Raw genomic sequence first — 25,582 nt, forward strand, 5'->3', positions numbered from 1 at the left:
ATTAAAAACATATTTGTTTTCTAATAGGCTTGACTTGTTTCAGCATTCAATCATTTGTTTTTAAAGTGTAATGGATTTTTGGATTTGTATATCAATAGTTTGAGGGATTACATTTACAGCTCAGGACAAAGGAATGAAATATTTGTATTTCAATTCAATTTGTCATGTTTAATACATTCTGATGGCATCAAACACACTTGCATTTCAAAAATGAAAATGTGTTTGTAAAACTGCACGATTGTTTTAAGCTAGCGGACTATATAGATGGAATGTAGAGGATCGTGTCGAAACAAAATCAAAAGAGTGATACTGTCTTATATTTAATCAAGAGAATCGAGTCGTCTCAACAAGACAGATTGTTGTCAATACAAAAGGCACGATCGATTGAGATGGTCGTCAGCTGTAAACTTTGATTTTAGGATTATTTGGCACAACTCGACTGTATCTTGGCGTCAAGTTGAATGAAATTCAAAGCTCAAGTTGGTAAAATTAGTCCAAGCTGCTAGCAGTCATGACATTGGAAGATCGTATTGCATCGGCATTGAAGAATGCATTGGATATTCATACTACTGCAGAGTCGATAGAAACAGGAACATTGACAGTCTACTCTATATGTACTGCACCAACTGCCGATACGACACTATTTCAACCTGCCATCAAGGATGACCATTGCATGACTCGTAAAGATCGACTAGTGTTTGTGGGCTATTCTCCACATGCAGCACAGGAGAGTTTCCAACTCATGTTTGCATTCTGTGTGTCCGAATATTCCACTAAAACAGCTCTCATTGTCAACATGGAAAAGATTGACACAACTGGCATAACACCAATCAATATTCCAGTAGCATCGACATCCATCAAGGCATATATCAACCACATTCTACTCACAACTCCTGTATCTACATCTATCCGTATTCATGTCTTTGCTAGATCGCAGTCTCAGTATCTTTTTCCAGGCTCAAAACATATTCCATCCAAACGAATTCGCACTGATACACAACTGGTGCAGTGGTGGATGCGAGTGTTGGCCGACTCTGCATCTCTTGGCAGATGTGACAATCAGACAAAACTGTTGTGGGTCGTACCAGGAGAAACATCGACTAGCACTACAACAACTCGCATTCTTTCATCCAGTAATACATTGTGGACTTGGGGATTGGGAGCCGATTCGCATAACCGACTGCCACTATTTCCAGACGATCCAGTTACAAAGGCTTGTGGTATGGTTCAGTCTAGTGCAGGAGATATTGATCCTACTGCTGTGATGGACATTCTTGGTGTATTAGGTGAATGTCAAAGTGTATGTGCTTTGCTATGTTTAGAATCTATTCCACAGAATACTTCAAACCAGACCTGCGATACTTCCATCAAAGTAAACAATGCCACTCAAGACGAGTTAAATGCATTGATGAAATTGTGGATGACAATGGATTTTTCTAATGTTGATGCATGCACCAGGTCTAGTACAAAGTTAATCAAGTATGTTCAAAGCACACTTGGCAATGTGGGTTTAGCTCATGTCGATGTTACTGTTGCTGGTAAATCTGATTCCAAATTGAACGTTTCTGTAGCATCCAATTCAACCAATACAGTCCAAAGCATACAGGGACTGGTGAAACGACATGCTCCAGCAGAAGCAATTACCACACCCATCAAAACCCTCAGTGCAAACTTGATCAAGCGTCAAAAACAATAAAGCAGTTTGATAAATCTATATCCACAATATGATTTTGAGAACACTTGATACACGTTTGAATGTATTTTTTGACCCAAATAGCCTGATGAGTTGGAATGATGCTTACAAAAAGTTCAGGAAATGACCGCGATTAAAACTACTGGACTCGATCCACTTTGTCAAGACTTGTAATATTAGTCAACGCCGCCAACAGTGACTTTCAGATTATTAGAATCTGCCAGAACACGGATCTCAGCCATCAATCACGAGAACTTGAGTGGATGTATTTGCGCAAATGGTGTTCCCAAGCAAAGCTTTTTAGCATTGTGGCGATGGAAATCGCCACAATTCGAAGCCAAGAATTCATTTAGGCAACAAAACGGTCAAAATCTGTCAAGATAACAATTGACTTAATCATGATCAACCCAATGAGAATACTGCAAGACGGAATGTTTACAAGTAGAATCATCAATATCTGGTCAAGTCTTAAACCAGCAAATAGTCGCTACTGAGGAACAACACTCGATTCAATGTCAACCTGCTTGTTCATTAACCTCAAAGTCAATCTAAACGAGATAACAAGTCCGATACGATGCATGGCTTGTCTGCAAGGAATCCGGCAGGAAATAATTGTTTAGTTGCATTGACAGATGCTTGGCTTGACTCAATCTTACTGAATAATCTGACGAGCAAGATTGAAACAATTGCACAAATATTCGAGTTAAAATAAATTCATCTTAACTCGACTCATAACAACTCTTGTCAAACATGCTTCAGTGGAAGTCTGCACTATTGTGGGCAGCATTCCTCCCTTTAATATTAATGAATGCTTTTGTTGTAGCCGATTCCAACACTGCTCCACCTACCAACATCCCTTTGCTTGCAAATTTCAAACAAGTGGAATGCAGTTTTGATGATTCTCTTGCTTATTGCTTGTATTGGTCTGTAGAGGATTTGGGAACTCTAAACGAAACACTTCATGCTGTTATGGTGTTCAACGCTACCAAATACTTTGCTGCCAATCCAACTGTCATTCATAAAAGGTATGATGATTGCAACTTGATCTTGTGGCTGTCTGCACATGCATTAGGACATCAGCTGTTTGTTTACCCCTTAAATTCTAAATACATTGTCGCACCGTTTTGATTCGAGATTGTATCCATGCGGCTTGCTTTGATCATTTGTAATCAGCCACGTACATTGATACTGACATTTTATCTGTTTCTCAGTACTAGTATTTTTGGAATGTGGGTTGGTTTAGGTTGGGGATCGTCGATGCTTTCTGCAGAATCGTTACTTGTATATATTCATCCCAAAACAAAAATCGTCATGCCTTTTGAATCTATTCCTTCTGGATACTATGCGGCACCAGTTGAGTAGTTTTTGGCCATAAAGTGAATTTCCAAGCAAGTTGGATTTAGTCTAACTCATCTGCACCTGCTACTCTAAATGTGTGTATAGATAAATAATCCCAACAAGATCATTCGATTCGATGGCATGTTACAGACAGTCATTGATAATACAATGGTTGTGGAATTTAAAAGACCCACAAGACCGCAAGGTTCAATTTTCCATCGACGTATTGACGTTACTGCTGCTCAGAATCACATTTATGCATTCAATCCGCATCCAGATCCACGAAGCGAGGCTGGTTGGCGCGACCATCATGGCGACCATCGAGGTGCATTCCAAATTGTATATACTTCAGGAATGGCTGCTTCTATTAATCCAGACAATATTGTTATCAAACGTGTTCATGGCATAATCATGGCAATTACATGGATGCTTATCTTTCCTGCGTGTATATTCTACACTCGTTATTTTCGCTCCGTCAGCCGCTGGATGACACTTCATGTTACTGTCCAATCTGTCAGTGCATGCGTTGGTGTATTTGGTTCTACTATTTTAATCATTACCAGTCTTAGCAGCAACTTTGAAAAGTTTCCAAGTTTGAGTCTTATCTATCGTCCACATTCTATTCTGGGACTTGTTCTTGTGTTTTGTGTTTTTCTCCAGTGCATCTTTGGTATTGTTAATCGTGGATCTCTCAAAACCAAATCGTTAAAAGTGGATCGCTCTCGCTTTTACATTTACAAATTTATACATAACTGGTTTGGTCGTATTCTTATTGTTGCTGCATTTTTTCAGGTCGGTATAGGCTTACAAGTCCTCTATCCATTTTCAGATCTTGTGTTTCACGGATTTGCTGCCTGGACTTTATACTTTGTTACTGTAGGCTTCTGGACAATTCTGTTTGCTGGTACTGAGGTCTACTACCAGTACATGCTTGTTAATGTATCCAACAAGATTGTTTTAGACAAGAATGGCGTTCCTCAGACAATAGTTAAACGCAATCTGGCAAGCCCTTTTCCAAATATCGCTGGTTTCAAGAATGATGCGCCTTCCGAGCATAATATCTTTCACTTGCAAAGCCATGCTGATCTTCAGCCCTATACATGGAAAGAAATCAATGAAAATGTCAAAAAAGGAAACTTGCTTGTCGTGGCTAATGGCACGTATGTATATTCGATTGATGCATGGATTGGCTCACATCCAGGTGGTCAGATTATTTTACACTCGGTTGCTGGAACAGATATCACCAATGATTTCTTCAATGATACCGGATACGATGCAGAAGCATTTATTCCCAGACTTGCACTAAGATCACAAAGCCCAGCTGCAAACCATCGCATGCTTCCAAAGAATGTTGGTACTCTTGATCATAATTTAAACCATTCATCTGAAACTTTGAAATTGCACACAGATTTTGAGGAAATTCAAAAGTCCACTAAAAACAACCAATCTCTGGCATATTCTCCATCGTTTTCCTCGACATCTACTTCACACATGTCTCCTTTAGATGAAAAGGAGTGGCAATATGTGATTCGCGCTCGACGAACTCATGTCCATACTCGACTTGCAATGACAAAGCTCTCTACTCTTATTGTTGGCCGACTTGCCTCTCCTACGCATTTAACCAATCAATCTTTCTTGTCAGATTCATCAAAAACACTGTTTGACCCGACTGAATATCGCCGATATGCGCTGGTTTCATCCACATTGGAAACAACTCAAGGCACAACAACTCCAGTGTACCGTCTCAAGTTTTGTTTGCTGTACCCATACGATCTGCGTCAAAATGAGCCAGAGAACTTTATGCCTGGTCAATGTGTTCAGCTTCAAACACGAGTCAATAACGCCGTTGTGTCCCGCTTCTACAGTCCAATCAAGGGAAATCCTGTGTGCTTTGAGATTGCGCTCAAGGTGTATACAGCTACAGGAACCGTTTCACCATTCTTGTCGAGACAAAAACTGGGAGAAAGGCAGTTTAAGATTCGCGGTCCGTTTGGTATTCCAATTGTTCATCCCGAGTTACCACTTGGAGATGGTATGGGCTCCATCATGCCATCCGTGTTCTATGATCGATTGGTGTTGATAGGCGGTGGATCCGGACTTGTCATGGCAATCCAATTCATCCAAACTCTACTTTTATCGGTGCAGACACCGATTGTTGTAAGTCATTCTTTATGCTTGTTTTTGTGACATCTTGAATCTAATCAAAATTTGGAATGTATCATCATGTTGCATAGGTCTGGCAAGCATATACTGCAAAGAATTCAGACGAAATTACATTGTCAGTTGGTGATTGGGTGGTTGCTCACCATCACTACCTTGATGGCTGGGCAGAGGGCGTGAACCTTACCACTCGTCAATCAGGGCTCTTCCCACTTCCTGTCACTATCCCTCGGGGTGGGGCTTCCCTTAAGATTGCTGTTATCAATGCCACAAAGTCTCATTTCGAGATCTTTGGGCGGGACATCCTCACGGGTGCTTTGCTTGCCTACCCACAGCATATCCAAATCACGCACTATCTCTCTCGGGGTGGTTCTTCTGAAGTCTTGAAGCAACCTGATATTCCTGGAGTAGCATTTGATGGACACATTTCAGGATATTCACTTAACCAAGCAATGCAATCTATCGGATGGCAGTCGCCATCTTATGGAACTAATCAGCGGGTGGTTGTGTGTGGATCGAAATTGTTTCAAGGCAATATGTGTGATTTGGCATGTGGAGAATGTGGCATTGACTACAGCAATTTAACCATCTTACTGGATAATGTTGCAATTTGAAACTGTATCTGTAGTTTTACTAGGTTGAATTATACAAAACGTCTAGCACAAATAAACTTATAATAACCGCGCATGAATTGCAAATGGCTTGAAAATGTGAATGAGTTTTAGTCACGTGATGCGGTGTACATTTTTTTAATTTTAAAGAAATCGACAGTTGACAAATGACTAGAATGGCAGGTGTGCACGGCCAATTCGACGATGCCGAGGAAGACATTCATCGAATTCAAAACGATAATGCTGCGAACGATATTAATTTATTTGAATTTAGAACCGTTGATTCACTGAGTGAAAATACCGAGGATGAGTACTACAGCCAACTGGATGACGATGATCAGGATGAAGTTGCTGACATTACCATTGATGATCAATGGTTTGATGCAAGCAAAGGTATTTCCAGCTATATGTTTAACGGATTCATGCAATTGGACAAGTCACTGACACCCTACCGCATATGAATGGGATGTATACTAGATTTTACAAAACAGTTTAATCGAATGAAGGCACACATTTCCGTATTGACACCTCTAGCTGCTCGACAACCGTCTAGTATAAAAAATTCTACCGAATCACACAATCCAGTTACTCAGGCATCTCCGCACAATCTGGCAATCAAGGGCCAAATTCTTAACCGTATCGAAGCTAGACATCACCAGAACCATTCTGGTCCAAGATCAACTGAGCTCATGAGCAAGTTTTCATCTCGGATTAATCTAAGTAAGTTTTGCCAGATAAAACACTGTAGGATTCATCAAACCCACTAACTTGAATCGCACATGTTTAGACGGAAAGCATGACTTGTTTAGCAATGATTTTCGTGCAACGAATAAAAAAGGTGATGACAGCAAATATCTTGATAAAGACAAGTCAGATCGAGCAACTGTTGAACAGGTCTTGGATCCACGCACTCGAATGATTTTGTTCAAGATGCTCAACAAGAATGTGATTTACGAAGTGAATGGGTGCATCAGTACTGGAAAAGAGGTGTGTTGTATTGATGTAGTGTCGAGTTGGTATATGCTAAAATCAGATCCTTGAATTCACCTGATTAGGCAAATGTGTACCACGCACTTACAGAATCACAAGACCATATGGCCATCAAAATCTACAAAACATCTATATTGTCGTTCAAAGACCGTGATCGGTATGTAGCAGGCGAGTTTCGCTTCCGACACGGATACAGCAAATCGAATCCACGAAAAATGGTACAGACATGGGCAGAAAAGGAGATGCGAAATTTGAAACGGCTCCATAATGCTGGTATTCCATGTCCTGAACCCATTTTACTACGCTTGCACGTTCTGCTGATGACGTTTATTGGCGATAAAAAAGGCTGGTGAGTGTTTTATGCATGCCAAAACTGTTTCAACTAGCTTTGATTGCGCTGGATTTAGACTCACATGTCAGACTATGCCACATTGAACCCAACAGGGCAGCACCTCGTCTCAAAGATGCAATCATCACCGATGAAGAAACATATCGAAATGTGTATCGACAACTGCTTATCATTCTTTGGACTATGTTTCACAAATGCAGACTAGTTCATGCCGATTTCAGCGAATACAATCTGCTGTAAGTCGATGCGAATTTGATGATGATAGACTATATAGTTGTTTACTGTTGTGCTTTTGGACACAATAGGTATCAAAAGAACATTGTATATGTAATTGATGTGTCGCAATCTGTTGAACATGACCACCCACACGCACTCGAGTTTCTTCGTAAAGACTGTTCCAATCTAGTTGATTATTTCCGTAAACGATTGACGGAACAAATCATGACACTTCGTGAAGTGTTTGACTTTGTTGTTTCTGATTTAAACGTATTTGTCAAGTATCTTGACAGTCAAGGAGTGTCTACTGTTTTTGACGACACACTGACATCTCAAGAAAACGAAGATCGTATATTAAACAAGTATCTTGATCATGTAAGTGGTGGTGCAATGCTAAACGAATAGTTTAAACGTGTCTAAACTTATTTATATTATAGATGCATACAGAGATTGCCAAAAGGCCGTCCACTTATTTGGAAGATAGCACTGTGCAAAGCAACGAGCAAGTGTTTAAAAACGTGTATATTCCTCGTACACTGGATGAGATTCAAACTGTCGAGGCAGATATTAAAAAGATGGAAGACGGAGACGATGCAGATGTGAGTTTTTATGATTGAATGGTATTAAAAATAGACTTTACTATTTCTGACCCGATAGTATTGAATATGTAGATTATGTACAAGGCCGTTACAGGGATTGCTATTGAACATAAATTAGTCGATAGGGCAGTAATAATTCCGACTGTGTCTGAGCATAGCAGTTCATCTGCTGGAACACTGCTCGCACCAGACAAACTAGCTACAGAAGCATCGAGCAACTCGAGTCCTTTGCCATCAGAACTAGAATCTGATGAATCGGAATCCAACGAGTCAGATTCCGAGCAGGATGAGGATTCAGACGAGACATCAAGGAAATACAAAGGCACTCCAGCATCTAAACAGAAAAAGTTTGAAGACAAGGAAGCCAAGAAAGAACGACATCGACTTGTCAAGGAAGCCAAACGGGAAAAACGCAAGACGAAGATGCCCAAAAGCGTCAAGAAACGCAAAGAGAAGATGACAAAGAAATAAAGAGTCGCTGATACAATATAGAGTAGAGCATGAGCAGCTTTCAATCTTAAGATGGATAAGCGGCTCTAGTCACAAGGGCTGTATTACCTCCCTTGTCATGTACAACTAATTTGTTGGTGTCCAACAGCTTATCTTGAAAACAGCCCTGACAAGTATCCCTAGATGTCCCTTAGTGATATGCTATATATACACAGTTCCTTGATGAGGAAAGGGAACCATTTTTATCTGGACTTAAGCCATCATTATACTAATAGAGAGCTCCATGCACAGTTGCATTGCAATGCTTTCTAATCATATCATCCTAATCCAACTGCTCATAGTGTTATGGACAGTTCCCACTGTGGTTCTATCAAGTCCAGTGCCTGCTCAAGACCAAGTCTTCCAGTACAAACTCCTCAAGGATGTCCGAGCCAACCAATGGCTGACATTTGTACCATTGAACCACAAGCAGAGGGAAGACTTGCTGACCCGAGTAGAAAGCATGTTGATGGTGAGTGATGTTGTATTCATGATTTCAATTGGAGAAAAGTTACTGACTGTGTTTGTAGGTTTCACCCAACATTGAGTCCAAGATAGAGTATTATGGCACAGAAGCCAATCCATTCCCATCAATCAAGAACTTGAGATCTCAACTCAATACCATCAGTGATACTGAATTGCAGTTGCAGATTACTGACATCATCAACCGAGTTAAAGATTGCCATGTGCGATATTTCAAACCTGGGCCATATGGCTGTATCAATGCAATGACTGGCCTCAAGTTTAGATATGTCGATGCTGATACTAGCAGCTCTGCAGACTTCAAGGTCGTTGTTATATCCGCAACTACGGATTCTAACCTACTCGCACTACTGGGTAATCAGTTTTCCAAAATCGCTTTTGGTGATGAACTCTTGGGTGTAGATGGAGAAACATTTGACGATGTGAGTTGTCAAAATCTAAATATTCCATACTAGTAGATTAATACTAAATGCATTCGCTTATTGTTTAATATAGTGGTATACAAATAATGAATCCAATTTCCCATCTGCATCGAGCATCAGCAACACTCGTCATGTAGCCCTAGACTATCTGAGCAAAGTGCTTGGGTCTGTAAGCAGACTACCAGAAAAAGACTCGATTACACTCACATTCAAAAACAAGTCTGGCGACATCTATACTAATACTATCCCATACATTGCAGAATATAGCACATTATGTTGGGAATCATCAAGCCAGGTTTACCACGAGGTAACCAAATCGAAACTTGCTGGATCTCAAACAGTCGATGTCCACCCTGATATGGTCGAGACAAAAAAGATTGAAAGACAGCAGCTCTTCCAAAAGGCAGTGACCCTGCTTAAAGAAGAAGAGGAACAGGATATCAAACAGCGATACAATGTGCCATTTGAATGGCACAAAACAGATATTAATAATATTATGTGGGGTATTTGGGCACCCAAAACCAAAAACTTGGGTTTGATTCGCATCCCATCGTTTGCTTTACAAGATGAGATTGATGCAAAAACAATCTCAATTGCTGCTTTAAAGATTCTACGGAAGTTGATGGTTAATGAACTCAAGGACACTACTTCAATCGTGATTGATGTTCGTGGAAACAATGGTGGATCAGTGCTGCTCGAGCGAGTGCTTCCTCAGCTGTTTATGCCAGACTATAAGCCGATCCGTGGCCAAGGTGTTGCAAACAAAGTTACAAATGCCATAATGAGAGGTTCTCTCTCCTCTACGCTCCAGCGTCACTCATCTCAAAAATCAACTTCCAAACTAGATGACGAGTCAGATTACAAACCCATCTATGTTCCCAATGATTTCGAGCTGCTCAGTGGACCACAAGTTACAGTAGGCCAAGCTTACGTAAGACCTGTCGGCATATTTTCAGACGGTCGATGCACATCAGCATGCGAATCCCTTTTAGCCGATTTCCAAGATCTATACGGGGATGTAATATTTGGCGAGGATATCCAGTCAGCCGGTGCAGGTGCAACCAGCTTCCATATTTCAACCGAAATAGAAACCGAGCTTCCAAAAATGTTTCCTCCGATCCCTTATCGTCAAGAATTGTTTTACTTTTCTGGAAAAGCCATTACTGAGCCCATGACAGGTGTATATAGACACGATATTCGAGTAGGAGTACACGACGGCCAGAAGATTGAAGACATTGGTGTCAAAACTAATTATGTTATTCGTCCAAGACTTGAAGACCTCGTGCCATACAACGGCAACTATCCAAGCGAGCATCATCAGTTTGATTCTATTTCTGATTTATTATATGGATTTGGAATAGAAACGGGCAGATTCGATCTACATTTTATAGCAGAACCTTTTACTCTTGTTGTGCCTGTTGGAAACTTTGATATTGTTGCCGAGACGCAAGGCATGGACGAGTTTATCGTCGCCTCGGAACATGGCAAAACCATTGCTCATGTAAAAAATGTTCCAACAAAAAGAGGCGAGTTTCGTATTCCTTGCAGTCCAGTCCAACCAGGCATATCTGAGGGTCGTATTATAATCAGTGGACTAAAAAAAGGAAAAGTGTTAATGCGAACTATACGTGAAGTCAAACACCAGCCAACTCTCCCATCTTACATCCACCTTTCAATTGATACCCCGCAGTTCAAGCTTCAAAACAAGAATGCTGGAACTGGAATCAAACATGCAGGCAAATCAACAGATATTCAAGGGTGGAATTATCACAGCGGTGGATGGCGATTTGGAAATGGTGTAAGCTTTAGTGAGAATGCAGACTCTTCCATTTTAATGTTTTTTACCGCTCCGTCGGTCGGTCAGCGTGTAAAAGTATCGTTTGAGGTGTACGTATCCAATGCAGCTTATATCAAAGAATTGAATATTTACATTCGGCATGCACTCGATGGCGATTTTATTGGCTTTCCTACCGACCATTTGGATCAGCAGGAGTCGATTATAACTGTTGATGGTGGAACTACACAGCTGTTGCGTACATTCTCATTTATGGCTCCAGCCAAAGAATTTACAATCGAAATACCTTTCCAAGCATATGCTTTCAAAGGCAATTGCCAAGGCAGCATATTTATTAAAGACTTTACAGTATCTCTGGAGTAAATGTCAGAGTATATAATAAACTAATACAATCATAATGACAATCTATTCGAGTAAATTTGGGACACAGTTTATTGAAAAATGGTTGGATATTCAAGTTGATGGCCATAAACTGTAATGAACGCCTAGTACGCGAACATCAAACTACTACTGTTTGGAGTCTTGTCTACCCAGAATTAAACCGCCTAAACCAATGGTTTAAAGCAGAGCTAAAGCTGCTAAAAGCAAGAGTGGGGCAGACCTCAATGCATTTGAAATCCGAAATTGCCAAGATGAGGATACCAATTCTGCAGCTGTAACAACAGTTGCAGTGGACTGTGGAGGCAGATTGTATGTATCTTGAAGAAAGTCGGGTGTTGCAACTGGACCTACTAGGGCTGCTGCTGGAACTCGAGTTTGAATTACTCGAGTGGCTGGAGCTACGAATGGAATGATTGCTGGATAAACCCAGAGTTTGGCAGTAGTAGTCGATGTGGAGACTTTAGCTAGTTGTGACGTTTCAGAGGCTGTGGTAGATGATGTGATCGTCGTTGATGTCGAGATACTGGTTTGATCCAAAGTCGTCGTTGATGTCGAGATACTGGTTTGATCCAAAGTCGTCGCGATAGTCGTCGCGATGGTCGACTCGCCTTGATTGTTACGAGTTTGTGTCCATTCTTCAGAACGAGTTTTTCCCTTGTGATTATAATCACCATTGTGTTTATCGTTTGATAAACTGTCAAACATGACGGTAACAAACTTGGGTCCTTCCAAAGTAGGGAACACAAACTCAGTAGATGTGGTGATCGGAGTAGCAACGATAGGCGGTTGAGTAACGGCAGCTTCCAAAGTAGAAAAAGCAGGTGTAGTAACAATCTCAATTACTGGCATCAATACAGGTGGAGCCATTTTGTTTGGGACTGAATGATTGTCTTGGCATCCGCATATTTCTGGACTAGGCACTGACAACGGGACAGTTGTGATTGCAGGCAGGGGAATTTCTGAGGATGAGCAGTCTTCCTCAACACGACTATTTGGTTGATTGTACAAAGCAGCAACTGGTGGTGGAAGATCAGCATTTGATGCTATGTTTGCCATGGGAATAGGAATGGGCAATGGAGAGTCTCCATCGCATGGAGGATCTTGTGCAGCAATGGATTGCTGTAGAGTAGATGCTGTCATATCAGATTCAGAGTTGTCAGAAGCGAGTTCTGAAGCAGTATCATCAGTCATTTCATCATCAGCATCATCAGTGGTATCGGTCATATCTGTTTGACTTGTGTCAATTACAGGAGCATTGGGCTGCACGATGACATCGTCTGTTGACACAAACGATCGTTCCTGCACATTCGGAACAACATATTTGTTTCGGAGCTGATTACTTGTGGGTTGAACTCGAGGCAAAAGATACGCTGGCAGCAAGTTTCGTTTTCCAGGCGTGCATTCCTCACTTGATCCATGGCAGATTCCTGCGCAAAATTGTTGATCAACAACCTTCCAATCACATTTTTGTGGATTCAGTGGGTCTTGACCTGGAAATGCGTTTTTCAGACTGGTAATGGCTAAATCTAGCCCCGGGTCAGCCTTTTGGTCTACAGCTAATACATATTGAGCTGGCCCTCCAGCTGCATTTTTGAACTCGATGCATTGACCACACATGGACTCGTCTAGTCCATGCACTGCAACGATCCGCGTAATATCGAGCGAAGAGTAGCGGATGCCACACCAGCCTGGAGCATTGTCATATGTGGCTGCACCAAATCGTGCTAGGTCTTGTTCATATGGATGACTAGTGCATCGATCCGCAGTTCCACTTGTAGCGACGGCTCGAGTGTTTGAAACCACAGTGGTGGAAATCAATGTCAAGGTCAATGCAATTGCCTTGTACATACTTTAAAGAATCAAATGGTGCGACAAGGCCGAGTTTAAAATAGAGCAGGTTGAACCGAAATGCGAGTTGAATTTGACAGCAATAAATACCTGATAAAAACAATGTTGGGAGCAATATTACGGTAGTCAGCATTGTGGATGTGGTACACACTATAAATAAATGTACCCAATAACCATCGGCTAAGTAGCGAGGGTGCGCACACATGAACTGAGGCGGCTACTGTTGAGCAGGTGCCGCGTTCAATTGCATTTAGTGTTACAAATTGAATAAAGCTTAAATGATGTTTTACTAGTACCAAATATTTGTCTAAATTATGTGATCAAATGTTTTGTTGTTGTTGAATCAGTCATGAATGTGCAGGATGACATTTACGGATTTGTGAAACGGGTTTTATGACAGGATGCAAAATCGGTTGGTGACTAGCAATGCAATAGTACTTGCAGTTTTGAAATATTCCAATACCAGTATAACGATGGATTGGTATTTCATAGGACTGAGCCAATCCATCAAGTTATGAATTGAGCAAGCCTACAGCTATTATTCACATGGCTGATTATTTTGCATGATGTGCACCAATTACAGGCTTCTAATATTCAACTCGACCCTGCTCCATGCGAATATTTAGATTTTCGGGCTAGTAAGCTTTTCGAGTTTTGACTTATCAGTGATCTTTATGGCTGTAACCATATGGCTTGGCTGCCAATCAAATTCGATTGACTTTTGATAGTATAGCCAATGGCGGTAAATACGGCTGTAAAAGTAGCTGACTGGCTTTTTTGAAAAACAAACGTATAGTGGCAGTGCAGCAATTTTTCCAATTACAGACTATTATTTAGGCATAAGACTGGCTACCCCAAATAAAGCTTGTAAACTGAAAGCGCACGTGATTTAATTGTGGGGAGGCAACCTACCCCTAATTACACTCGTTTGAAAAGCGTGTTCAAGCCTCTCCACATTGGTACTAGTAGAGGCTGGTTTGCAATATGACGGCAGCTGGAATGGAGATTGTCTGACAATCTGTTTCATGATCAATTTTTTTATCCATGTATTGATTCACAATCCACTACATTGCATTTACAGTGATACCCACGTAAAATAAGCCAGTCTTGTATTCATCTTGCAGAGACTGTTTCTCTACTTTGGAATAACCATAGATTGTGCAATCGCCAAGTTTGAAATCGGATTCATTCACTGCAATTCAATTCAATCATTGAGACTGCTTGATTGTCGTCAACCAAACTCTACAAACTCGTTTACTCTAACATCTCATTCGCGTTTTAGTTTTAGTTTTAGAAACAAAGATCACACGCCTCAAAGATGAAACAGTTATTTCCATGACGGTCACCCAATATTCACTTGTAATACTTGGTTTGGATAGAATGAGAGTTGAAGATTAAACAAGTGTCAAGAATGTGGATTTACTAGAACCATGGTGTGGGTGTTGCTTTGAACATCTGCTCAATTTTTCATACAAAAAAGAGCATGGAGAAAACCCAGTGGACTTTGCTAAAGGGTTCAAAGGGTACAATATTGTCCAGTAAACAATGTGGTGGGAACTGGCATCAGCCATTTTATGAAACTGTATGTTTATGCACTTTAGCACCCCTATTTAGTACTCCACTACATAAATACGGCTATAAAAGAAGCAACTCAAGCCCCCTTAAACTTATTTTCTTCACACTAATTGTGACTTTGTAATCCGTTTTATTTTCTTTTGAATCCATCTAAAAAATGAGCTCCACTCCAAAAGCAACTAGCAACTCTTCCAAACTCAAGGGAGCTGCATTCAAGAGCGTCAAGGCTGTTGGAAATGTTTTTGATGACTTCAAGGCATTCATCAACAAGGGAAATGTCGTCGATCTTGCTGTCGGTCTTGTGATGGGTGCTGCTTTTACAGCAGTCGTTACTTCGCTTGTCGGTGATCTCATTACCCCACTTATCGGTCTTGCTACTGAGAGCAACTTGGAAAACATGTTTTACATTTTGCGTTGTCCTAAAAACCAGACCAACTGCCGAGATCTTGGATTCGGTACCTCGGGCGATGCTAACAAAGCCGGTGTCGTCACATGGAATTATGGTCGTTTCATCCAGATGGTCATCAACTTTATCATTATTTCCCTGATCGTCTTCTTCATTGTCAAAGCCTACACTGCTGCCTTTTGCCGCAAGACTGAAGTTGTTGTCAAGGACTGTGCATTCTGCTGCAAAGAAATCCCCTTGGCTGCCACCCGCTGCCCCTTCTGCACATCCCCTGTTCAGATCCCCCGTTCTGATTCGGAAATCTTGACCAAAAACAACGAAGATACCATTCTCGTTGTTCCTAGTCCCAAAGGCCGCCAATAATTGTTTTGACTAGAGCTAGATGTACCAAACACTCCATCTTTCGTATTTGGCTTCTCACCTTCTCTGAGTAATCTGGCTATTGGCTTCAACTTTAATTGCATATTTCACATTCTATCGCTTACGAAATGTAATCCAACTTTAAGCATTTTTTGAATGCGCTTGCATGTCTTTGCTCCCTATTATTACTTTCAATATAATGTGGTAATTCTAATTGCTTTTTATTTGGTTAATTTATATTGAGATTGGGTTTGAGTAAATATGAGATGCGTTTCTATAAGCATGGCAACTTTTGATAAGCCAGCTGCTGCTGTATCCAGTAAAGTGGAGCACTAAGGAGACAGTTTCATCAATAATGGATGTTAGTCTACTGGACAATATTGTGCTCGAATGAACCACTCGTGCATTTCACCCATTGCACTTTCTAAACACCCCTTTTCATTAGTCTAACATGCTATTTGTAATGAGACTATTTTCCAGTGTTTGGTAGTCATAAGCTAGACAGTATAGCACGGCGCTACATTTCATTTGTCTATAACGGCAAGTACTATTGCTGTAAAATAACACATCAATACAATAGCCAAAGGCTTATATACTACTACCACTTTGCTTGCAGTCGCAGCTATTGCATTCACGTAGCATGTTTATTTCGACCCCATGCATGTACTACCAACTAGCCGTTACACCAACAGATTGCAAGCACAAGTCACTAATACTTTTGTCAAACATTTTGATTTCGGTGTTTGAGCTTTCAGAACAAAGGTGCACACACATGTGTGGAGTTGCTCGCTCTGATATATACAAGCTTACCAAGACAAAAATACGAAAAGTGTGTTCACATGACACGAACTTGGTCAAATTTCTGACCCAAATTGCTTTCAAAATTCAAATATTCAAGGTTACAAGATGGCAATAGCGAATAGACTTTCCATTAACATGTTTTCGTGCACAAACAATATATCACTCGGTTTAAACATACTCAATGCCTGTGCAAACAAATCTCGGTTTTCACAAAGACTCCCTGATACACGTAGCCGTGTTAGTGACAAACCACCCTTTATATATGGTGACTTTGACCACCAGCGTATAAGATACTTTAAAACAAAAGACTTTCCTCGTTTCTTTTAACCACTTTTATTAATCTGAGGGAGATATACAATTCTAGACTTTTCTCTCATATACTAAAAAGTACTAAATAGACGGTTAGGTTTTATCTTTCAGTATCATCACATAGTCCTATTAAATTTCGCTATAGCCCCTCGACATATTAGCTTCAAGGATGCATCATCATCCTATTCTCTTTGTTTTAGGCATATCATTGCCATATGCACTGGCATGGAGTGATTACAGTAAGCATTTCAAGTTTGGATCATGTTTCTAATGGTTTTATCTGGCAATCCTTACTAATGACTGCTGATTATTTTTAGCCCACTCGGTTATTGGTGCTGTTGCCCAAAACTTCCTCGATCAAAACGGTGTTAGATTTGTTCAACATATTCTCCGAGGCACAACGCTTTATGAAGCCAGTGTATGTCTATCAACGTGCTTGTTTGGATTGATTGGTGCTTGGTATTGTAGTGACTAATATTTAAACTGATACAAATCCAGTCATGGGCAGAATACCTTCAAACTCGTGGAAAACGATACAACGAACTTCGTAAGTCAAGTTTTTATCTGTGTTTTGTACGTCGAATAGAATACTCACCCTTCATCTAGATTTTTATTTTGACAGAAGTGTTGGTGCTATTGATAGTACTTATCCACCTATGAATGACCAATGTCGGTACGATCCTGAGCGGGATTGTCTCAACGGTATGTATTCTTCAATCTGTTGTCGTTGACCATCTGCTTTTATTAATGCTTAATCATATTGGGTTTTATGAATGATTGGTCATAGGAAAATGCTTGCCTAATGCTATTGGAAAATATACTGATGTGTTTCAATGTGCACGACGTCAGTCGCCACATCAATTATCCGATGCGCTAATGTTTTTAGTTCATTACGTTGGTGATGCTGGACACCCGTTTTTGTCCAACGGACATGGTAAGTGATTTATGTTGTAAATATAAAAACAACCGAGTGTATTTAGATGGTGCTTAATCTACTCATCCAAAACTTAGATAATGGACGCAAAGATCAACAAGTTTACTTTGAAGGAAAATCGGCGACTTTTAATCAAGTGTGGGATTATTATATGCCCAATCGTCGTATCCACCGCGACTTTCACGGAAACATTATGAATTATGCGTACTATCTCACCAATCAGATTCATAGCAATTCATTTAGTTCTCATGTCTCCACATGGGCACCTCACCGTCATGTTTACGAAAGATCACAGTATGGTCTGAATCAAAATGCCATTGATTGGGCAACAGACACGGCAGTAGTGACTTGCCAGTATATCTGGCCAATGTTTGAGTACATGAAAAACCAAGATTTGGGAGAGAGCTATTATTATAGATCGGTTAATATACTAGACATGCAGATTGCAAAAGGAGGATACAGACTTGCAAGCTATATCAACCGTATGGCTGCAATGACAAATGGTGGACAATGCACAGATTTCTATTCAGGGAATTCCAAATCATGCATAACAGGGATTGCTAGCATTGCTGTTCCACTTCTTCTTGCTCTGGCTCTTTAAAACTGATGTTGACCATCATTCTTCAATATGACGTAGCTTTTATCCTGTTTAACTTTATCGGACCCATTTTTTAATTCCACTTCTGTCTATCCTTAACTGTTTCAGTTTTGCTTTGGTCGGGATACTTTTTATCAATAAATTGATTAATCCTTATTCAGCCTTTCAAGCACTGCTTATAGTGATATCCACGTAAAATGAAACATTGAATATGTATGCCAAAGTACATGAAGAAGCCAATCCCATGAAATGATGAGTGTCAGATGACTGGTCTTTATCATGGTATGAGACAACAGTTGCATTCACACAGCCGTTGTTTTTAAGCTAAAACGTATCGAGTTTAAACAAAGACGAGTCTGGTTGACAACGGTTGAACCCAATATCTGGATTTCAATGGGTGAATCTGGTGACGGTACAATGCATGGCTATGCTAAAAAAAGGAAATTCAACTGTGTATCATATGATGAATGTTGTGTTTTAAAATTGAAAATGCTTGTCAATTAGTTACTTTCTAATAGAAAGTGCAAACAGTTTAACCATTATTTATTCCAGAGGCAGTGACTGCAAAATAGAGTTCCATTTTACGTGGGTACAGCTGTAATTAGCCTGTAAATGTGTCCGGAGTTCCAAAATCTGGGATAAATTTAAACAGATCAAAGCAGACCTTGATATCGAATCTTCACACATTGCTATTCGTACAAAGTCTTGAATAAACTAAAGTGGGTTATAAACAAAAGGAATTGTTAGGCAATTGACTATACTATCTAGTCTGCAACTCAACTTACCGATCACCAGCATCACCCAGACCAGGAATAATGTAACCATTAGAATCAATCTCTTCATCTACAGAAGCAACGTAGATCTCAATGTCTGGATGAGCCTTGAGCAGGGCGTTTAGACCAGGATAAGAGGCAACAATGGAGATCAATTTGATGCGTTTCAAACCCCAATCCTTAAGAATATTAACCGCAGCAATAGCAGTGCCTGCGGTCGCAATCATGGGATCGACTAGAAACCCAACATCGATCTTGCAAACAGAGGGAAGCTTATTGTAGTATTCGACTGGTAAAAGTGTAGACTAAGTGACAAGAGTAGTGAGCTATCAAGCAAGTGTATAACATCAAGAATGAGGTTCAGCACATACCTTTTCTCTATAAAGTCCCAAGTGATGCACACGGGCATTAGGGATCAGCTCCAGAAAACCTTGTCACAGTTTAAGTCAGATGGTGGTTCACATTCATATAAATAGATAGGAAATGATGCATCTGATGATTATACATACCATTTACCATGCCCTGACCAGCACGCATGATGGGAAATATAGCCATTTCATCCTTGAGTTGTACACCCATGTAAGGACTAACGGGCGACTGAAGAGTTTTAGTAGTTGACAAGTCCGAGTCACTTGTAGCCAGGGTTCCTAGCAAAAGAGTCAATTCATGGACAAGTTCTCTAAACTGTTTCGGACGAACTCGTTTGTCTCTGAGCAAGGATATTTTATGCAGAACCAGCGGATGGTGCATGACATGAACATTATCGGGAAGTTCCATCTTGTTGGGTCAAGTCAACGTCAAGGTAAACCCGGGTAAACCTGACAAGCAAACTGCGTGACTTTTGATTTTCAAATGTCGAAACGTTCAGACTCCGAATTCACCATCAAGCTTAACTAACAACTGCTATTGTTTGCCGAATCGGACTTGATTGCTATTGAAACAACTTCAGTTATCACTATTATCATGGCTGATTCCTGCTCTGGAAATGAACAGACCAACGTACTCAAGTCTATTTTGGAAACTGTTCAATCTTTAAAACAAGACCAACTGGATCTATCATCCCGACTCAACTCTTTCCAACATGAAACTCAATCTGCCTTGCTATCACTACAGTCACAGGCTTCTCTGCATGCTAGCACTGGGTTTTCCCCGCATTTAAATGCTTCTCATTTATCTAGTCCTACTAGAAAGTCGCTGGACATGTCCTTCAAGGTTTACAGTTCTGGTGAGTTGATTTTAGTCTAACCTTGATTTGAGTGCTACTCTAATACCATGCATGCGAGGTATTAGGAATGTCCGAGTCTGCAGTAGAGAGTGATTCTGATGCGGACACTGCTGCAGCCAATAAAACTTACAAGGCAATGACGACCACTGCCGTGACCAAGATGCCTACTGCAGCGGGTAAACTTCCACAGAATGCTACGTCCCCTGGAACCAGTAGTGTCCAGCCTCTGTATAACCATCGTATTGTGCTGACTACCTATCCAGGCCAGGTGGGAATCAATCCCATTTCCTTGCAATGGGGTGCTACCGAACCCCTTGTTCGTGGCCCGATTGTTGCTTCCAGACACCATGGCTCTTTAACCATGCGTAATGCTATTGGCGCTCATGGTGGAGCTTATTCCATCTATAGAGCACTTGCTGTAGCTATTGGAGATCTGGAACCCAACTACAAGCCTAATCTTGTCCACACTGAACCTGTCGTTAATATTGGCCCATTTCCCTCTTGGTCTGATCCTCATCGTATTGTCTCCATGGATCCTTGGGGTCATGCTGTCCAGGAAGTTTTTAAAGCTCAGATTGAAAAGGGCATCGACGTGCGTCCAACAATTGCCATCACAAAGGCTCATATGCAGCTTGCAGAGATTGAATCGCTTGTCAAGAGTGGTAGTCTCAAGGTGGATGGTAAGGTGGTGTTGGATGATCGTGGTCAATTGATGGTTGTCAAGGCTGCTGTTGAGCCAGTGTGGTTTTTACCTGGCATTGCCGAGAGATTCAAATGCGATGAAACGACCTTGCGTCGTTGTTTATTGTAAGTCGTCCATCTTTTACTGCCTATTATAGAATATCGAATTTTATCATGTGTTGAGATGCATGTCTAACCTTTTTTTATATTGCGACATGTCATGCATATCCACAAAAGTGAGGACACTGGCGGTATGTACCCAGAGCTCATTACTCGCCCAGATCTCAAAGTATTTCTGCCTCCTATTGGCGGTCTTTCCATCTATATATTTGGTAACCCACAATTTATCAGCGATCCAACCAAACATCTCACTTTGCGTGTTCACGATGAGTGCAATGGAAGCGACGTCTTTGGAAGTGATATTTGCACTTGTCGTCCTTATCTCATATACGGCATTGAAGAAGCCATTCGTGCTGCCCAAACTGACAATGGTGTTGGTGTAATCGTATATTTCCGCAAGGAAGGCAGAGCATTGGGTGAAGTCACAAAATATCTCGTGTATAATGCTCGTAAGCGTGCCGAGGGAGGTGATACGGCTGCCAACTATTTCCAGAGAACTGAAGATGTTGCCGGAGTGAAAGACATGCGATTCCAAGCTACTATGCCTGATGTGCTACATTGGCTTGGTATCCAAAAAATTGATCGCATGATCAGTATGAGCAACATGGTGCGTACATGTATGTTTTAATTAATAACTTTAATCAGCTAACACGTTACTTTTATATAGAAATACGATGCAATTGTTGGATCTGGAATTCCCATTGTTGAGCGGGTTGAAATTCCTGCATCTATGCTTCCTCCTGATTCTCAGGTTGAAATTGATGCCAAGATCGCTTCTGGTTACTTTAGTTCTTCCAAAACTACCGCTGCTTTGAATCTTTCACACATCAAAGGCCGTACTTGGGACGACATTAGTCATTAGCAAGTGCGTTTTTAGTTGGTAGTTTGTTTATTTGCTTGCACCAAAGTGAGTTGATGGCGAACCCCACTGGGTCCAATACCTAGTTGACTCCATCCACTGTTCGTCATCTTCTAGTTGTCTACATTCTGATTTTTTTGGTATTCAGATTCCTTTGTTGTTTGTAATTATCTTTTGATTGATATATTCAATAAATGGCAAAAAATATTTGATTTGGTAAAGCTTATGCTAAAAGATACTCATGGTATCGAGTACTTGGCGATTTAAATAAACAGTCAATCAAATCTATTTTGTATTCGGACAAGTATGCATTTTGGTGGACTACAGTGTATAAACAAATCTGACACTCATCACAGCAAACTACGAGCTTTGTAAAACAATTTCAAGAAACTGGCGTAGTACTAATGCGTATATATCATGTATAGGAGATCAAGTCGTGTATGTTTGGAGTTGCAATGTGTTCAAGCAATTTGACTAAACGTATCGTTGATGCCAAGCTAATGAAATACAAAGCTTATTGAAAACCATGCCATCAGTTAAACCCTTTACAAAATCAATTTGTAATGCTCTTGAATACAAGCACTAAAAGCATGCATACTTTTATAGAATAAGCAAAGAGTGAAACTAAATTCATTTTAAACATAATAGATTTGTAACCAGTGATTGGATAAAAATGGCAAGCATTGCTAGCCACCATTCAACCCTACTTTGCGCATACTACTAAAGACTCGAGTTTAAATCACAACTAATTAATTAACGCTCAGCATCACCTGCGGCTTCTTCAGGTGCGTGTTGCTGCTGATTACCGCTTTGTGCATCACGATGCGACACACCCGAAACAATATCATCAACACGAAGAAGAAGACATGCACTTTCAATGGCAGTCTTGAGGGTTTGAGATTTGACAGTCTGGGGCTCCCAGATACCGTATTCATGCATGTCAACAACTTTACCACTCGTGCCGTCAATACCCCATGATGAGTTGCCTGGGATAGCGTGCTTGGCCTAACAACTCAATACGTTAGCAAGAATCAAATTAAACAAGTGCTGCATGAGAAACAATGTAACCTACACGGAGCTGGGTGAGAACCTTGATAGCATTTCCACCACAATTCTGTACCAAGGTGCGAGGAATGACCTGTAGAGCATCAGCAACAGCCTTGTAAGGATATTGCTCAACACCTGAAATACTTTTGGCAGCCTCGGTAAGTTTTACAGCAAGTGCCATTTCAGTCGCACCACCACCAGGACACAATCGAGGCTCAAACATAACATTACGAGCTACGCTCATAGCATCCTGCAAATTGCGATCAATCTCTTGCAACATGTCTTTGGAAGGACCACGAAGCACAATTGTGCATGCCTTTGGGTCTTTGCATTCGACAAGGTAAGTAAAGTACTCATCACCAATCTTGCGAACCTCGAACAAACCGCAGTGAGTGCCAACATCAGATTCGCGAAGTTCCTCGGCACGATTAACAATGGTTGCACCAGTAGCACGAGCAACACGGTTATTGTCAGTCTTTTTGACACGACGGAGCGCAGTGATGCCTGCCTTGAGGAAATAATGCTGAGCAATATCTGCAGTATATACAAAACGTGAGTAAAACGTACTTTTTTAAAGTGCATTATGTACTGGACTAGTTGATAAAAACAATACATTGGCCTTACCACTAACACCCTTTTCGGTCATAACAATGTCAGGCTTGACGCGGATAATATCATCACAAAGAGCCTTGACTTGTTCTTCTTCGATTTCAAGAAGACGAGCCCAGTGCGACTCATCAGTGATCTCAACATTAGTTTGGGATTCACCCTTTTTGTATTCAAGTGGACAGTCGAGAAGAACGATGCGGGGATTGCGAATCATGCGACGCATCTTGGGATGAGTAACATCCTTGTTGAACATAATGCCATCAAGAACACAGCAGTTTTCAATTTCACCTCCGGGAATCTAAATACAAACATAGTGAAAAGTCAGTATATACTAAAAATCATTCAATTGTCTGTCCTACACACAATCATGTCACCTTTTCGACACGAGCGTAGCGTTTAATATCTACTTCACGCTTGCCATTCACTTCAGTGGTGACGGTCTTGACAGCATCGTAAGCAAGGTTGCACATGAGATCACTCCATTGAGAAACGACTTTGGTGCCAATAGTGGCCTGAATGAGTTTGATCATTTCTGTTTTTTCGTTGATATTGATTTCAACTGAGATATCGTTCAAAAATTTAATTGAATCTTCAAGAGCACGCTTGAAGCCCGAAATGATAGTGATGGGATGAATTTGACGCTCAATGAAGGGGAGGGCAGTGGAAAGAACTTCACCAGCAAGAATGATGACACTCGTCGTGCCGTCACCAACCTCCTCGTCCTGAGTACGAGAGAGTTCAATCATTGATTTTGCAGCAGGATGAGCAACTTCGACTTCACGAAGAATGGCATTGCCATCGTTTGTGAGAACAATTCCACCCATGGGGTCCAAGAGCATCTTGAGCATAGCACGAGGACCCAGACATGTCCGAATGATATCTGAAATTGTCTATTTACAGTGTATGACAAGGTTAATGAGTATATAAACATGTAATCAAAACCATAGTTTGATTGTGTGCATCATATGATGAACGGTGTGTTTTGAAGAATCAAGAGTGTTTACTCCAGCCCATCTCTAATAGTAAGAGTATTTAGCCATTGTCTATTCAGAAGCAGAATAAAACCAATGCAAGTTAAAGTGTTTGATTTTACGTGAATGCGACAGTGATATTATTCAGTGCACAACAGAATCGAAACTTCCGCCGTCTGATTCCACAAGATCAGCACAACAGACACCGATAGTAGCGGGATGAATACATTCTGTAAGACTGATCAATAATAGAGTGAAAGTAATATATTTGGTTTTATAGTACAGTAAAGAGCCGTAGAACAGCAAGAACACTGCATGTAATGCCAACAATCTATAGGAATCTACAGGAATCTATCAAACAGGAAAAGTAAAATACCTTTGCAGCCTGAATATTAGACAATTGAGCCTTGCGGCCTTGAGTACGCTCAGTGTTTGTATCTATTGGCAAATAGCAGAAACAACGGTTAAAATGCACTCACTATCTCGACAGTAATTAAGCAGTGTCGGACAGCAACTCAATCCAGCAAACAACCGACTTACTAAGAACAATAACAGGCTGTTGCATCATCTATATGTATTATCAATTGTAATCATGTCAGTATCAATCCCAGCTACAGCAACGTGAGTCGGATTACCTTGTTCAATAGTATTAATAATCACGGCAGATCCAATAGTTTGAGTAGATTCGGTGTTGGCTAAAAGTGAAATCCTGTTGTTAATTGCACGTGACTGGATGGTTCTTTCAGGCTCGATTGGATCTGGTCAACCCATAGCGTGTAGTTTCTTATACAATCGAACTTATGCGATGTCTAGACATTTAGTGTCATGAACAGCCTTTAAACGACTTTACTCTTTCTTTTCATATTGTTTTGTTAGATTGACTTGCACTTGCAGTCCGTATAGTCACGTGTTATTGCATTTGTATCACGTGTTGCATTTG

At 40.7% G+C, this 25,582-nt stretch overlaps 10 protein-coding genes across 10 annotated transcripts; 6 read left to right on the top strand and 4 right to left on the bottom strand.

Annotated features, from left to right (window-relative positions):
• Nucleotides 1-24: 24 nt before the first annotated feature.
• On the top strand, nucleotides 25-1,696 carry BATDEDRAFT_86304 (uncharacterized protein; the record flags this gene model as incomplete). The annotated part of the gene is made up of 1 exon (XM_006676882.1): nucleotides 25-1,696. The coding sequence occupies exon 1, from the start codon at nucleotides 512-514 to the stop codon at nucleotides 1,694-1,696; it is 1,185 nt and encodes a 394-aa protein (XP_006676945.1). The 5' UTR covers nucleotides 25-511.
• Nucleotides 1,697-2,443: 747 nt separating this feature from the next.
• On the top strand, nucleotides 2,444-5,805 carry BATDEDRAFT_23048 (uncharacterized protein; the record flags this gene model as incomplete). The annotated part of the gene is made up of 4 exons (XM_006676629.1): nucleotides 2,444-2,718; nucleotides 2,911-3,046; nucleotides 3,137-5,188; nucleotides 5,266-5,805. 4 exons carry the CDS (start codon nucleotides 2,444-2,446, stop codon nucleotides 5,803-5,805), a joined length of 3,003 nt encoding a protein of 1,000 aa, XP_006676692.1.
• A 242-nt stretch (nucleotides 5,806-6,047) lies between these two features.
• BATDEDRAFT_18861 (protein kinase RIO1) lies at nucleotides 6,048-8,427 on the top strand (the record flags this gene model as incomplete). The annotated part of the gene is made up of 6 exons (XM_006676511.1): nucleotides 6,048-6,789; nucleotides 6,858-7,141; nucleotides 7,237-7,377; nucleotides 7,447-7,706; nucleotides 7,838-7,960; nucleotides 8,147-8,427. The coding sequence occupies exons 1-6, from the start codon at nucleotides 6,718-6,720 to the stop codon at nucleotides 8,425-8,427; spliced, it is 1,161 nt and encodes a 386-aa protein (XP_006676574.1). The 5' UTR covers nucleotides 6,048-6,717.
• Nucleotides 8,428-8,537: 110 nt separating this feature from the next.
• On the top strand, nucleotides 8,538-9,302 carry BATDEDRAFT_36653 (uncharacterized protein). The gene has a single exon (XM_006676797.1). The coding sequence runs from the start codon at nucleotides 8,690-8,692 to the stop codon at nucleotides 8,990-8,992; it is 303 nt and encodes a 100-aa protein (XP_006676860.1). The 5' UTR covers nucleotides 8,538-8,689; the 3' UTR covers nucleotides 8,993-9,302.
• A 2,253-nt stretch (nucleotides 9,303-11,555) lies between these two features.
• Nucleotides 11,556-12,270, bottom strand: BATDEDRAFT_36654 (uncharacterized protein). The gene has a single exon (XM_006676798.1). The coding sequence runs from the start codon at nucleotides 12,229-12,231 to the stop codon at nucleotides 11,704-11,706; it is 528 nt and encodes a 175-aa protein (XP_006676861.1). The 5' UTR covers nucleotides 12,232-12,270; the 3' UTR covers nucleotides 11,556-11,703.
• Nucleotides 12,271-15,055: 2,785 nt separating this feature from the next.
• BATDEDRAFT_36655 (uncharacterized protein) lies at nucleotides 15,056-15,933 on the bottom strand. Its single transcript, XM_006676799.1, has one exon. The coding sequence runs from the start codon at nucleotides 15,346-15,348 to the stop codon at nucleotides 15,100-15,102; it is 249 nt and encodes an 82-aa protein (XP_006676862.1). The 5' UTR covers nucleotides 15,349-15,933; the 3' UTR covers nucleotides 15,056-15,099.
• Nucleotides 15,934-16,994: 1,061 nt separating this feature from the next.
• BATDEDRAFT_86667 (uncharacterized protein) lies at nucleotides 16,995-18,360 on the top strand (the record flags this gene model as incomplete). The annotated part of the gene is made up of 6 exons (XM_006676883.1): nucleotides 16,995-17,064; nucleotides 17,143-17,243; nucleotides 17,324-17,372; nucleotides 17,432-17,527; nucleotides 17,613-17,759; nucleotides 17,837-18,360. 6 exons carry the CDS (start codon nucleotides 16,995-16,997, stop codon nucleotides 18,358-18,360), a joined length of 987 nt encoding a protein of 328 aa, XP_006676946.1.
• Nucleotides 18,361-19,138: 778 nt separating this feature from the next.
• BATDEDRAFT_9579 (uncharacterized protein) lies at nucleotides 19,139-19,907 on the bottom strand (the record flags this gene model as incomplete). Its single annotated transcript, XM_006676466.1, has 3 exons — nucleotides 19,139-19,435; nucleotides 19,502-19,560; nucleotides 19,640-19,907. 3 exons carry the CDS (start codon nucleotides 19,905-19,907, stop codon nucleotides 19,139-19,141), a joined length of 624 nt encoding a protein of 207 aa, XP_006676529.1.
• Nucleotides 19,908-20,515: 608 nt separating this feature from the next.
• On the top strand, nucleotides 20,516-22,018 carry BATDEDRAFT_29548 (uncharacterized protein; the record flags this gene model as incomplete). Its single annotated transcript, XM_006676673.1, has 3 exons — nucleotides 20,516-21,162; nucleotides 21,274-21,763; nucleotides 21,824-22,018. 3 exons carry the CDS (start codon nucleotides 20,516-20,518, stop codon nucleotides 22,016-22,018), a joined length of 1,332 nt encoding a protein of 443 aa, XP_006676736.1.
• Nucleotides 22,019-22,617: 599 nt separating this feature from the next.
• Nucleotides 22,618-25,207, bottom strand: BATDEDRAFT_34479 (chaperonin-containing T-complex subunit CCT3; the record flags this gene model as incomplete). The annotated part of the gene is made up of 6 exons (XM_006676752.1): nucleotides 22,618-23,020; nucleotides 23,088-23,596; nucleotides 23,687-23,969; nucleotides 24,046-24,561; nucleotides 25,019-25,080; nucleotides 25,183-25,207. The coding sequence occupies 6 exons, from the start codon at nucleotides 25,205-25,207 to the stop codon at nucleotides 22,769-22,771; spliced, it is 1,647 nt and encodes a 548-aa protein (XP_006676815.1). The 3' UTR covers nucleotides 22,618-22,768.
• Between the last annotated feature and the right edge of the window lie 375 nt (nucleotides 25,208-25,582).

This window comes from Batrachochytrium dendrobatidis (assembly GCF_000203795.2).
Source record: "Batrachochytrium dendrobatidis JAM81 unplaced genomic scaffold BATDEscaffold_2, whole genome shotgun sequence".
Lineage (NCBI taxonomy): Eukaryota > Fungi > Chytridiomycota > Chytridiomycetes > Rhizophydiales > Batrachochytrium > Batrachochytrium dendrobatidis.

Bases quoted from the DNA above. Each gene is read 5' to 3' on its own strand.
- BATDEDRAFT_36653 (XM_006676797.1), top strand. From the start codon at position 8,690: ATGCACAGTTGCATTGCAATGCTTTCTAATCATATCATCCTAATCCAA.
- BATDEDRAFT_36654 (XM_006676798.1), bottom strand. From the start codon at position 12,231: ATGTTTGACAGTTTATCAAACGATAAACACAATGGTGATTATAATCAC.
- BATDEDRAFT_36655 (XM_006676799.1), bottom strand. From the start codon at position 15,348: ATGTTTTCCAAGTTGCTCTCAGTAGCAAGACCGATAAGTGGGGTAATG.